We start from the raw sequence: 15289 nt of genomic DNA, 5'->3' as shown, positions 1-15289 counted from the left end.
GTGTCTGTATGTGAACTAGACTTTTGCACACGGACATACAGAAATGATATTATTTTATTATAAATTATTCTATCCGTGAGCGTAATACCGAAAACGTATAAAAGAAAAATAATAAATTAAACAGAAAAAAATATGAAAGAATGAAAGAGAAAAAGTGACAGACAGATAGACAGAAGGATAGAATTATACGAATAATACAGTATGGTTTTTTTTTTTTTTTTTGTATTTTAATCTAATAATAATATAATAATTTTCGTTTTGCAGAACCCAAAAATTTTCTTTTTTTTAAAATAATTCATTTATAAAACCTTTAGAGTCACACAACCAACACGTGTCGGAATCAGTGATTGAACTTCCGTTCCATTTGTCATAAAAAAAGAATTGAAAAAAAAAAAATTGAGATAAAACACGAACAAAAATTCTCTTTTGTTGTAACGTTGAAACAAAAAGAACAAAGAAATAAAAAGAAGACAAAAATATCATCATCGATCTCAAATTGGGCTAGCAGTTTCTTTTACATAAAGTTCTCTTCTTTTTTTTTATTTTTATTATTTTTACTATTGAAATACACGACCCGTTTTACGAATAAAAAAAAAAAAAATCACGCTAGGCTAAGAGAGAAGAGCTTTGTCCAATTGTTAAAGTCATTAGCGTGATAAAAACGTAAAATGGTTGTCTTGTGGAAAAAGATCGACACGAAGTTATTATACATATATCATTAACGTTTGCTCAGTGTGATTAATCTTATACCGTATTGATATTATAATTAGCTCGTTTTGCAGGTACACACACACACACACACATATATATATGTGTGGATTGAAACGTCGACGTTGACTCATCGTCATTTCGAGTATGGTTTTTTTCATTCACTGGTAACATCAGCTTCTCTTTTCTTTCATTTCTTCACCTTGTCTTCTTTAAATTCATTTCCTACCTTATCTCGAACTATTGATTTTTATTACATAATAGATTTGATTTTTTTGAGTGTGTAATGTTGGATAATAGATAAAATTGTATTAATGTCATTGATAAGAAAATTTGGAGATATCTTCATGAAGATGATTGCAATTGTCTTATTATAAAGTAACTGTGTGAATGAGTATAATAAAATGTGTATTGAAGTGTTTAATCAATAATTTTAGCAATATGAGACAATGCATAAAATTGTATGAATATTTAATTGATAAGAAAACTTAAAGATATCTTCATGAAGATGATTGCAATTGTCTTACTGTAAAATAACTTTATGAATGATATATGTATTGATGATAATAATATGTGTATTATTGTAATTTCAGATTCTATTCATATAATCATATATTGATTACATTCAATAAACTCATTGATCTCATATTTCATTGAAAAAATACATTGTATTGAAGTATATAATAAGTAATGTTAGCAATATCAGAATACAGATACAATTGTATGAATGTCATTGATAAAAAAAACTTATTAGAGATCTTCATTAAAGTTACAATAGTTCTATTAAAAAATGACATTATAAGCAGTATGAAAGAATAAAATAAAATATATATCAGAAAGTATATAACAAATAATGTTTGAATATCAAATTAAACATAAAATTGTATGAACATAATTCATAAGAAAACTTAGAGATATCTTAAGAAAGATTCATGAAATAAGAGTATAAAAGAGAGGTAATATAAAATAGGTATTAAAATAGATATTTAATAGTAATGAATAAATTTGTCATCTCCTCAAACAAATAGAAGTAGAAATTAGAGATATGAATGAATAGATAGACCATAAAGCAAAAGAGGAACCTAACCTAATCTGTATAGATACATATATATATATAGAGAGTGAGAGTAAGAGAGAAAGATAATTTTGAAATCGTACCTTCTCGTGGTAGGTAAAGTTACTAAATTAGTAAGCAATGAATAATTTCCTGCGCGGTTTATGAACGACTGACTTATTACGTCAACGAATACGAATCCGAATACGAGGACAATGAAGATGAAGAAGAAGAAGAAGAAGAAGAAGAAGAAGAAGATGAAGAAGATGAAGATGAAGACAAGGAGAGGAATGAAGACTCTTACTACATGAAGGACGACAATGACAACGCCGAGTAAGAAGATGACAAGTAGCAAAAGCCCAGATGCCGTTCCCGCGTAATTTAGCGACTTATACACCTCTTGGCATTCGTGCCGAAGGCAACCCCCTACCCCTACCCACCAATAATGTTAGACTACGAGGAAGCTTTCTTCGACTAAAACCAAGGGAAGACGATGACACAACGTAGAAGACGAAGACGAAGATGAAGATGAAGATTATGGAAGACCAGAAGTGAACTAGGAGGAAACTTCAAGGACGAGTGAACGTATAACGTTTGAGACAATTTGCTAAGTGTAAGAGAAATTAGAGATTCTCTGAGAACAGGATGAATTTTGATAGTATTCGTATATATATATGTATAATATGAATATGTGTGTGAATATGTGTGGGGGTATGTAAGAGGTCAACGATGTTGAACTTTTAGCCTAAATTTCATCAGAGTTTTATCTTCTTTCTTTCCTTTTTTTTTCTTTGGTCTTTTTTTCCGTTCAATTAATCACATACGAAAATAACTCATTTGATAAGATACTTCATCCTCTTCTTTCTCCCCTCTTTCTGTGTGGGGAAAAGGGGTTTATATTTAGTCGAATGTTAATATCTCAATCGTATTCATCGATTTGTACTAAATTATTTTCTAAGAATTCTTAAAAACTTTGAAGTTAACTTTTTTCCTGCTATTTTTATTTTAAAAATAGAAATTTTTCAATTGAAAAGAAGAAGAAATAAAGTGTGAGACAATTGTATTCTAAACGTAAGAGAGATAAATACATTGATCAATAGATGAGAATAATTTTATTGAGGTATTAAAATACGTTCAATACGTAGTATAGTATTTTTAATTACGTAGTAAGTTATTAGAGAATAATTAATAATAAATTTATTATAATATAAACGTTATATAGTACGTTTAAATATAAATATTTAATTATTATTATAAAACCTGAAAAATAGAAAGATGCGAATAATTTTTAGCATACGTTTCTAACCTAAAAAGTTTTCTCAATCGTTACACCCTACGAATTTTTACTTCAGACAGAGTTAGAGGGTAATATTTTTATATTAAAGTTTGGAGAAAAACGAAACTGTAAAATGGAATATGGTGTGTTAACCTCTAAAACGATATAATTTACTACTACATAACCTGAACTATGCCTGAACTGTTTTACTACGCATGCGTATTACAGCTTTTCGTTTTCCTTTCCTTTTCTTCTCTTCCTCTCTCTTTCATTCTCTCATTTATTTTCTCTATTTCTATCTCTTTTTAGGTTTTCCTAGTTCTCCCTTGATTCTCTCGGGGTTTTTCCTTTCCCCCTAGGGTGCGAGAAATTCACTGGCAAATTAAAACCGCGTAGGATTTATCACCGACTATACCCAGGGTTTCAACGCGTTCTGGCACCGTTTAAGGATAACTAAGTGCCGAAGACGCGTATTAACGAGCTCTTCATTCTTCTCGTTACACTCCTGGGGGGGGTAGGAATAATACCTTGCCTTTTACCTTTCAGATTTTCCACCTAGTTTAGCGTATATCTGAAAATTGAAGAAGAAAAAAGAGAAAAAAAGAGAACGAGTGAGATGGAAAAACTGGACGTTGAAAAATCGACTAGAACATTATACCACTTTGGTCGTCCTTGAATGTGATAAGCTTGTATTAAAATATTCTCGTAATTTTCACGATGACAATATCTTTAAATTTCCTTTCTTTCTTTTTTTTTTCTATCATCTCCTTCACTAATATTCTTTTTATTATTATTATTATTATTATTCTTAGTTTAGTGTAATATTCTTGACATATTCTTATCGAAAAATATTTGAACAAATACATTGTTCAAATTATATTTTACTTCAAATGTTTTTTTATTCTTTTTCTTTTGTTTTCAAAAGATTATTGAAAAAACAAGTCACCGATACTTCTATCTTTTAGTAGTTGAAAGAATATTTAACCTGGTACTCTATCGAAAGGTGAGAAGTTTTATCAAGTAACTTCTTCTTCTTCTTCTTCTTCCTCTTATCCTATTTTTCGTTCAAACCCGTTAGATAATTAATGTAGAAACGGTACGATAACTTTGACAAACGAGATAAGAGAGAGAAAACTCGATCGGCACTTTTGAAAATATGTGTTGAAAGAAGAAACGGTAGGAATAGTTTCTACAAGAAAAATCCTATATAAAAGAAGAAGAAGAAGATGGAGGTAGAGATAAGTAGAAGAAAAGTCGGTAAAAAGTATAAAGTGAAGTGAACGAGAAAAGAAGGGGAAAGGAAAAAAAAAGTAAAATAAAAAGTCAGAAATGTGAAAGAGAAAAAAGTATAGAAAAGAGTACTACTAGGTAAAGTTAGATAAAAAAAGAAAAAAAGATAGAAATAAAGATAAAGTGCATTAGGAAAGAAGAATCCGAAGAAGAGGCTAGCCGGTCGAGTGTTCTGTACATACAACTACCCCTTCAAATAGAATCTCATACTCTCCCATCTTTATTTACTAATAACGTGGCTAGTAGGAGGAGGAGGAGGAGAAGGAGGAAGAGTCTGAAGGTTGTACACTCGTTCTGAAAACGGCTTTCGGCTAGTTCTATGATTTTCAAACGAATTTCATAAGAGTTTACACCTATGTTTCTTACTAACATACATCGATACATATTATCACACCTAAGTGCATAAGTATTTATTTATTTATTTATGTATGTTAAATTTTTAATCATATTATTTTATTTTGATACAGTAAAAGGTGTTGATATCCTTCTTGTTATCTCATTAATTCAATTATTATTAATACTATGCCGTTCGCACTAGTACTAGATTTTTTACTAGTACTAGTACTACTACATTTTTTACTAGTACTACTAGTACTAAATTTTTTCGTGTCGCGCCAGTATTTATATTATTATATATTATTATATATATCGCGTTTGCGCGATAATTTCCGAATGGCACCAACGTGGAGTCACCGGACGTCATAGTGTTAATACGGGTTTTTTAACACACTTAATATTACTTAATACTTGTGCACCTTTATTGTTTATGACAAAAAATAGATAGACGTATAGAGTATAATTTATAATATAATATTTGTTATATTATTTAGTCATATTGGTAAAGATTACGTCAGAATTTTGATGTTCAATATTTGCACGATGACATTATTATCATAAAATACATTTGTTTCTCCTCATGTTTACTGAATAAATGTGAATTGATCTGATTATTACAAAATGTAACATTTTCTAAAATATATGCGACAAAATAAACTAATAAAAATATCCAATATTGTTAATAAGTTAACAAATAAAATTTATATCAAATTAGATTGATACTAGTATTAAAATAAAAATAGTGAATGAGAGATTTGAAGATTGAACGATGAAAGAAATCAAAATCCTTTCATTCCTTTCTTTTATATGTTTTTTTTTTTTTGGGAAAAAAAAAGAATCAGGGATTAATAGTTCAGGATTAAACTTAGAAGATGGTGGTGGTAGAGTTTCCAATTTCTGTTTTGTGCGAGTTAGATTTTTCGTTTTAACGTAAGACCTCTTCTTCCGCCTCTCTCGACGATTCGAATTTACTGCTTTGGTAATGGACACTAAACGGGCTGCACTATTTCGTAACGCGTTCGACCGTGCCTGCCAACTGGCTGCACTTGCAGTTGCAGTTGCAGTTGCAGTTGCTGTTACTTGCTACCGGGAGTGAGATAGAGAGTGAGAGAGAGAGAGAGAGAGAAAGAACACATTCTTCCATTCGTCGTTTCTCTTCCTTTTTCCTCTGTCTTTCTCTCTCATTCTCTTTCATTCTCTTTTTAGCTGTCGTTCCGTAATGAGGATCGAAGGATCGGGTACGAGAAATGGGTGCGGATCCGTTCGTTTCCTTCGAAAAGGTATAGCGGTCCATGTCGTCGTTATACTCCCGCTAACAAATAAACTTACGTTTATGTGTGTGTTAGTATTTTTCCTCTATGTGTGTATGTTAGATTTGTTGATTTAAAATACCAACGAATAGAACGCAGCAATGAAATGTCCACGATACAACGTCAGTCATTCGTTACTAATACATCTTAACACTATGACGTCTGCTAGCTCCACTTTGGTGCCATGCGAAAACTTTTGTGTTAGTGCTGGTGGCTCCACTTTGGTGCCATTCGGAAAGTACGCAGATTTCCGTAAAAATTTGCATGGTACTCAACGTGTTAAAAAAATAAATTAGATCGTGGACTAGTCACTAGACTATCCACTTATCTTATAAGCAAAATTATGTTACTATAAACATATTATTTTAATCGTTAAACAAGTTGTAAAACATTTGTGTTTTTTTTTTCTTTTATCTTCTCTCGTGTTTCTTTTTTTAATTTTTTTTTTCTCTAACAATCAAACATGTTTGACGTACTTATGCGAAATCTCATCTTTATGAATATCGAATAGGCAATTAGTTTGTCGTCGATAACGACGTGCAATGTGAACATTTAATTAACGATTACCTATATATATGATATCGGATCGTTACAGCGTATAGTTGCAATCATGTATTCACGTTCATCTCACGTGTTATATACATATATATATATATATTGTTAATAACCGATAAACGATAAGTTACTAATTATTAATCCGTTTGTCTATATATATATTTATAACATTCTTATTATTTCTCATTGGGTATTCGTTAAAACGTATTATCGTTCGAAAACAATCGATAGAAATTATTATTATTATTACTACTCATTGGAAAGTATTTTAATTATTTTTTTTTTTATTTGAAATCGAATGTACAAGTTGCATTCCAAAAACAAAAAATAGAAATACTAGTTTTATTTAAATAAAACTAGTATAAAATAAGAAAAAAAGAACTGAAATTATTTCAACTTAGTTGAAACGTCAAATAAATTTAATTAATAACAAATAGATATATTGCAAAAAGAATCGGTTTAAAAAAAAAATAAAACAAATATTTGCTCGTGTAATTCGTTGAGTAAGAAAATAAGATAAAATGAAGGTTAGGGAATAAAAAATCATTCGCGAAACTTTTGACGTAGTCGAAGAAGATCTGTCGATGTATTAGAAAATAAAAAAAACAGGTAGAACAGTTAGGTAGAAAAGAGATTGGTTGAAAGAGAAAGAGAGAGAGAGAGAAAACTACGAAACGCGTATTAACTTCGATGGAAATGTAAACGTAACTCTCACAGAGTATTACTACTACTACTACTACTACTACTAATATACATAGAATATGTCTACCTATGTAGATATATGGTATATGTGTGTGTACAATTGCATAGTGTACAATTTAATTAACATTCCAGGAATAGGTGGAACACGAACCCGACGACGAAGGTTCCTTGTTTTTCTATTAAAAAAAAGAAGACAAAAAAATTGTTCATCTCGTGGGAAAATATTTTCCTTAGGGAAGGACGAATCATTATTATTTTTTTTTTTGGCTTATTTTACTTCTATTAGTAAGATAAATTGAAAAATGTATGATCGAAGTTTGCATAGATTGTTGATTTTTTTCTTTTATATATATATATTTGTATTTAATTTGTTTGAACTATTTGTTAATTTAGAATTTGGTAAAATAGTTGATATGCGTTTAGGATAATAAAATCGATAAAATCAATTCTATTAAACGTTATTTCTTATTTTGAGGTTATCTAGGTCCCTAGGTTGTTTAAATATTCAATAGATGGCGTCGTATTTCAATTCAATTATTTCAATTTACATAAAACATAGCCTTACTTTTTCTAACCTTAATTTTTCGTGTATTATTATTTTATGTGTTGTTATATTTTATTAAACAATTTAGAATTATATATTAAATCAATATTTTCAAATAAATCCTAGTATTTAATCATTTTATTACTGCAATCATGAATTTGACGATATAAAAATAGATATATGTGTATATGCGTGTATATTTTATTTGTTAAACTTTTATTCGTCGTAGCAATCCGTGCTACATCGAATCTAAACGCGTAAACGTTATCCTAGACGATGCAAAAGTTCTCCAATTTAATTATCCACTGATTGCGTTTAATTGATCGTAATGGAATCCGTAATTGCCAGCTTGCAACGACGTTAATGACTTTTTATTTGCTAGCGCTTAAGACAAGTAGAAAGAGAAAGAGAATAAATAGGGAAATTACGTTTTATTCTTAATAAGAAGTAAATCGGAAAAATAGAAAGAGAAATGAAAAAAAAACAAACAAAAAGAATAAAACGATGATTATTATGATGATTAAGAATGTGACAATGATATTCTAAAGATTTTTAAGCTTTTAACTTACAAATTACAAGCTTATGATGATACAAATGAAACAAAAATAAATCAATCAAATGTTTTAGACACCTTTTTTTTTTATTATTATTATCTTTTATTTCTCTTAATATCTTTTCATGGTGGGGATAAGAGTATTGCATTTTGATGCATCTAACTCGACCTTAGAAACACTTAGCATCACGCGCGTACCATGCCACACATTTGAAACCTTCGCCAAGTTCTTTCAAAGCTAACGTAAAACCATCATTCTCTTCTTCCTAGACTCTCGTGCAGTTGCATAAACGTCTAGCAATTTGTCATATCTCAACATCCTTTTCCCTTTACAGAACTCTCACGCACGCGTCTTCTTCTTCTTCTTCTTCTTCTACTGCTGTTACAAAAAGACTCTCAGTGAAGAAGAGTGCACTTTGAAATAATAAAAAAAAAAAAAAAAAATATTGCCATGACCAAAAGGGGAAACGAATGTAATAAACCGTGTTGTGGTGCTTTATATTTGCGATTTTACAAAACAGATAGTGATAAGTTACTCTCTCATCGTGATTTCGTTTAAGATTTTACACCATTTAATAAACAAAACTTGTTTGTTATGTTTTTTTTCTTCTATTTTTTCTATTATTCTATCGAATGTTAAATCGTTGCTGATTTGTCATTGTCAATTATTAAATAATTATCAGTTTTTAATAATCAGAGAAATTCAACTCGGTTTCGTAGAAAATATTTCAAGGTAATATTTTATAATATTTAAATAAATTATAATTTATAATATTTTGTAAAATTTTCTAATGCACATACATATATAGTTTTAACATTTTTTAACGTATTTTATTTTATTTTATTTTTTTTTTAAATCTTCTATCAAAATCGTAAGAGAGAATTTCAATGATGATTATTTTTTTAAATTATACGAATACCTGTGTGTATCGAATTTATTTTTCCTGTTTCGTTTTTAAATATTAAAAGAAAATATAATTTTAGAAATTTTTTTTATGGGGAATGTTATAAACGTTATTATATTTCATAATCGTATTATCCGTATATTGAATTATACAATGATATTACGTTACTTCAATATTTATTATTATTATCTTCTACATTTTTCTAATAGAAAAAAAAATAAATTTAATAGTATTATACAATAATAATAATAATAACTTATGAAACATCGATTTATTAAATTATCATCAAATACGATCAGCAATGATATCAATGAGTCTTCAAATTACTATGAATATCGATCCAATAGAAAGAGAAATAGAAAGAACAAAACAAAACAAAAATCAAATCAAATCAAATAAAAAGAAATATGAAGATAAAGAGAGAAAGAGAAAGAGAAAAGATTCAAAGAGGAAACCGAGTTAGCTAGCAAGTAGCGCGTAACACCATACATTAACAGGGCAAGATCACGAACAAGAATAATATGGTACAATGATTCGAATGAGAAAGATAAAAGGTTGTTAACAACAAGCAACCGTTTAACGATAACAACTTCAAGAAAAAAAGAAAAAGAGAGAGAGAGAGAGAATATCGTGGTAATTAACGAATTAGCATCAGCTTATATACCTAGTACTAGCCCTATATATACACCTATGTACATCTATACATACCAAGTAGTAAGACTATATATACACCTATATATATCTATACATACTTAGTACTAGGCCTATATATACACCTATATATATCAATATATACCTAGTACTAGTCCTATATATATATATATATACAAGGTACAAATTTAACAACGATCTTCCTTGTATTAAAAGAAGGTGGGGACTGATATAAAAAAAATAGAAAGAAAGGGGGAGAGAGAGAGAGAGAGAGAGAGAGAGAGAAAATATACAACTTTGATTAAAAAAGACAAAAAAAAGAATAAAAAAAAAAATAGAAAAGCATTGAAATGACTTGGAAAGGGGCGACATCGAAACGCAGTGACGTAGAAATATTTCAACTCAACATCGGTTTAAATAAATGACCGTGAAATACGCGTGAAATACGTTGAGAAATACTAAGAGAGAGAATGAGAAAGAGAAAGAGAAAGAGAGAAAGATTGCAACGATGTAAAACGCTTTAGCAATTTTCGATTAGAGATGCTTTTTCCGATACTTTTGTTTCTTTGTTTTTTTTTTCTTATTCAATTTTTCTTTTTTTTTTGGAATATCTTTTTTTTTTGGTTTTTAATTTTTCACCTCCTTTTACTTATCTTTTCATATATTTTTTCGTACTGCTACATGTTGCAAAGCTATGTGTGTGTGTATGTTTTTATATTTAATAAATATTCAGTTTAATTTTGATTATGAATATTTAATTTTCTCTTTTCTATTTTATATATTATTGATACTGCAAATATTCTTATTAATTAGGATACTATTAATATTCATATTTGTGAATTGTGTAATTATACTAAGTAATCAGCAAGAGCACATATCAGCATACACCTTATTACTGAAACAACAACTATGAATACATTAATTAATATATTAAAAAATAAAATACAATAATTTAAAATAATATAAAGTAAAAATAAAATAATCATAGTTCAATCATTATCTTCAATATCATAATTTAAATATAACACCCAAATTATGTTTAAATGTTCTTAGTCGTGCACAAAATTCCTCCATTCGTAACCTTCCTACCTCATTTCGTTAAAATCTAATCAATTATTTCGAAAGATTAATGTAATAATTATTATTAATACGAGAATAATGAAAAGATGTTGTCACAAAGTAAGTTGAAACTAAATTAAGATCAAAAACGACGACTATGTTTGATAATACGTGTCAGATGTAAACATAACTAGAATAAAAATACTCGAACTCAAATAAAAACATTGTTTACGTTTGACACGAGGCTCGTGGTAAATGTTTTTGTCCCGTTTTAACTAATTTCTAAACTTAAAGAGAAAATAAATGAACATATACATTGTGACCTATATAAAAATCATTGAAATATACAGTATGACGAATTAAATGGGAGAAAGAGGGAAGGTAACCTCTCTTTGTAAAAACATTACTGACCTAAATTAATTTTTACAAATTTATCTTGAATATTTCATAATTCAACACGGATTGACCCACATTAAATAAAAACACAAAATTTATTCGAAAATATTTGACGAGTTTATTAAAATAAATGTTTTAATCACAAAATATAACCATGTATATATGTGTACGTGTAAAAATATGTACGGTTTGTTAAAATCAAAATTATTTATTATAAAAACTCACTTTCCAAAAAGAAAAAGTATTCTGTTTTGCAACCCTTCAAACGATTATGAAAATATTTTTGGAATAAATAACATATGTAACACATTTGAAAGTTAAGAAAAATGAATGGGAAAAAAGATTATTTTTGTGTGATCCTTTAAAATGAATACGACTACTACTACTATTTTGAATTGTTCATACGACGAACACCTCGATGAGTGAAACTCACCTAATGAATATTTAAACTACACTCATATTTAAATATTTAAACTTGACGCTCACTTTGAAAATCTCTGACCTACATATATAAATCCTTTAGGGAGTTAGGCATACGAATTCATGCTAAACAGATGTATTAATAACATATATAAATTTTTATTAATTCCTTTTCTCTCAGTATATTTTTTCTCATGTTTTAAAAAACAAAAATTATGCGAAAACTCGCGAAAGATTGAATTGCAAGTCGACTGGACATTTATTACTTTTTTTTTAATTCTATAAAATGGTAAGGGTCCACGAAGGGTCATACATTATGCAAACGATGACAAAAATATATATGGGTAGGTTGAAAAGTTTTGACAAATTTTTATTAAATAATAAAAAATAAAAAATAAAGCAAATGTGATATATAAGAAATGATTTAAATAAAACTATTTTCCTTCGATATGTTTTAAGGTTTCTAAGTTTCTAAGTACTGTAAGTTTTCAATAGATGACGCTGTATTACAATTCAATTATTTCAATTTGCATTTGACATAACCTTACCTTTTTCTAATCTTACTTTTTCGTGTATTATTATTTTATATATTCCATTTTAATTTACTAAATAGTTTAGAATTATATTAAATCAATATTTTATAACAAAATCACAGCAACTCGTGACCGGAACATCCTAGTATGCATATATTGCATGTATACATGTATTGCATCTACTTTCAATGTGTTATAGTATACATATACATACAAATTATTATACTGAACAATTTCTCTTCAACTCAATAAAGTTTTAAAAATATCTGAGTATATATATACGTATCTGGTGTTACCTTTGAAACCGATGCACAAAGCATCTAGCAATCCCCTTCTCTCTCCCCTCCTTTTTTCCACCCCCATACTTTGTCGAAACGACGGAACCGTGAAATAAATAGGAGTCACGGGGAAATGCTTTTAAAGAACGGCTAGTACAATTTAGTTTCTGTCCTTTGTCCGTTGAATAGAGGAGGACACCTTTTTAGACTAAAACTATTATCGTTTTCTCATCTGTTAGACAATTTGTGACGAGCAAAGCTACTTTTTTTTTTTTTTTTTAAACCTGTATCTAACTTTTTAAACACAAAACAAAAAGTAAATTTTCAAACTAATTGATAGAACCTTTCAAACTTTCAATCCTAACATGTTCTGTGCGAAACCCTTTTTGCCTGACTTGTCGTGCAGGCCATTTGATTTTCGGCTAATTAAATAAATATGTCTAAGTGTCCCACCGGTGGTACACGTGGCACGGAACTTGTTAAACAAGAATAATAATAATAATAAGAAGAAGAAGAAGAAGAAGAAGAAGAAAATAGAAATCTTTCGTTAATCGAAAAACAGACTCCTCCTGATCTTATGGTAAAATCGATCAGGATGATATTCCCACGCGTTTAGATAGAAATAATAAGAAAAAAGGAAAAAAAAACAAACACTTACAATATTGACATAACCGTGCGAAATATAATAAGAACTAGCGTCACTAAATGACGTCGAGTGGTTTGAGTTTATTAGAAAGCACGGATCGCTGATTTCCAACGTTTTGTCCGTGTGCAGTGTGTGTAATTGCATCTTAAGTGGGTATATAAATAAATCTATATAAATGTGTATATGTGTATATGTGTGTTTGGAAACGGGCTAGAGAGTGTTCGTCTTTTATCTGTAAATTCCCCCTCCTTCTCCCTTTTCCCTCACTTTTACCACCTCTCTACTTAGTCATCTTCCTTAGTTTAGAAGCAAGAAATTGATGATTCTCGGTTAGGCGACCGCAAAAGACGTTTTTGGATCAACGCTTTTTACATGGGTTTCTCAGGCGCAGCTTCTAACTGTTCTTCCGTCATTCCAGCACCAGATACCAGGTAGTGAAGAAGGGTGGGAGATGGGTGGGAGGTGGGAGGGGTACCCAGTGCTGTTAACGTTCCTAAGCCGTGTCGCGGAATACTACGAAGAAAACGTAACTCCTTTATGCAGCTCGTTAACCCTATACCGGTAACGAAAGATAGAAAGAGTAAGATGATCATGATGATGATGATGATGATTAAGAAGAAGATGATGACGATGAAAAAGAAAAAAAAGATGGTTTTGATGTGAGCTAGAAGAAACGCGAGTAAACTGGGTACATCGCGAATCATATTTCTTTTTTTTCTCTTTCTATCTATCTAGTAATATTTTATAACTATAGATAGGTTAGTAACTTTCTCAGGAGAAGGCGATTCGTCGTTTCCAAGAAGTCTCTTCTTATCCGCTTAGATAACGAGAGGGATTTAGCGGATTATAGATAACGCGCTTGGCCTGTTCAGGAGGATAACTGAGAAGAACTCGTGGTAGTCTGAGAGGAATGAGGTGTAGGAGGGTGGGTGGGAGGTAAAGAGGGACTTTACTTTCCGTTACAATGCACGACCATTACACGTAGATCATCTCGTTCCTTTTTTTTCTATACCTTTATTTAATTTTCTTTTATTCTGTGTAACATAAGGTAATCTGTAATAAGAGGTTACAATATGTAAATTTATTTTAATAACAGAATAGGTAAAATTGTTATTGAATTTTATTATTGATAAAACGTTTGTTAATATAGATTTTTGTTTATGTAATATTTAAAGTTAAAAATTCATATTGAATTTGATTATCAATAAAACATCAAAATGAACATAACCCTAAATAAAAAGAACCATTTTTATCTCGTCATTGTTTCTTACGCATTTTTGTTCCTGTCACTCTTATATAAAATTACTCGCATTTATAAATCTCTCTTTGATATCTTAAAAAGGATGAAGGGGATGAGGAGTGAAGGGGGAAAGGGGGTTCCTCTTTCATATCATTCACGTTGTGTCCGGGTGTTCTTTATCGATGTCTCGACTCGCATGATCACGAAACTCTGTTCTCTTCTCTCTTGTCCGATTATTTAAATACGTCCGTCATTCTCGTTGCCGTCAGAAAGAGAAAGAGAAAGAGATGGCTTGTGTGAACACCAACAATCGTTTAAAACTTCCTTCGAGGATTAATATCTCGAGTCGTTTCGAGGAAGAGGTCCTTGCAGAGGTCATTAATGCGAGATATCCTAGCTTGGTGGTTGACTGTCCGGTTGGATTCCGTTATCACAGCCCACGTATTATAATACTATGAGATAGATGAGATATTCTAACTTTATCATATTTTCACTAGCCTAACAACAATGTTTTCTTTCTTACGAGTAGTTTAAGTACATATATATGTACTTTTATTTGAAGAAAAATTTGTATTTTAAAAATTTAATTGTAATGTATTATATAAAAGTAGTGGATACTAATAATAGGATTTGAATTCATTCATTTTGATTACTAGTAAGAATGATAGGTAAAATTATATTTAGTATTGTTTTTATAGATCATAATATGGATTAAATTTTTGTAATATAATTTTTGTAGTGGGTAATAATTATTTTAGTAATATTTAATATCATTTTTGTAACATAAATAATATAATATATACATACACATATATATATACTTAGATAATACA

General features: G+C 29.4%; 1 protein-coding gene across 2 annotated transcripts in view; it reads left to right on the top strand.

Moving 5' to 3' along the window:
* Positions 1-5778: 5778 nt before the first annotated feature.
* twin (CCR4-NOT transcription complex subunit 6-like twin) overlaps positions 5779-15289 on the top strand; it is a 246481-nt gene continuing 236970 nt past the window's right edge. For both annotated transcript variants that reach the window (XM_089176666.1, XM_089176664.1), the window contains exon 1: positions 5779-5944. In XM_089176666.1, coding sequence (XP_089032792.1) covers positions 5884-5944 — 61 coding nt within the window. In that variant the 5' untranslated portion in view covers positions 5779-5883. The remainder of the gene's footprint in view (positions 5945-15289) is intronic.

Source organism: Polistes dominula, unplaced genomic scaffold (assembly GCF_049000335.1).
Source record: "Polistes dominula isolate Pdom_NZ unplaced genomic scaffold, Pdom_raw_medaka contig_80, whole genome shotgun sequence".
Lineage (NCBI taxonomy): Eukaryota > Metazoa > Arthropoda > Insecta > Hymenoptera > Vespidae > Polistes > Polistes dominula.
Note: the sequence above shows the minus strand (reverse complement) of the source record. Positions and strands in the feature narration are given on the sequence as shown.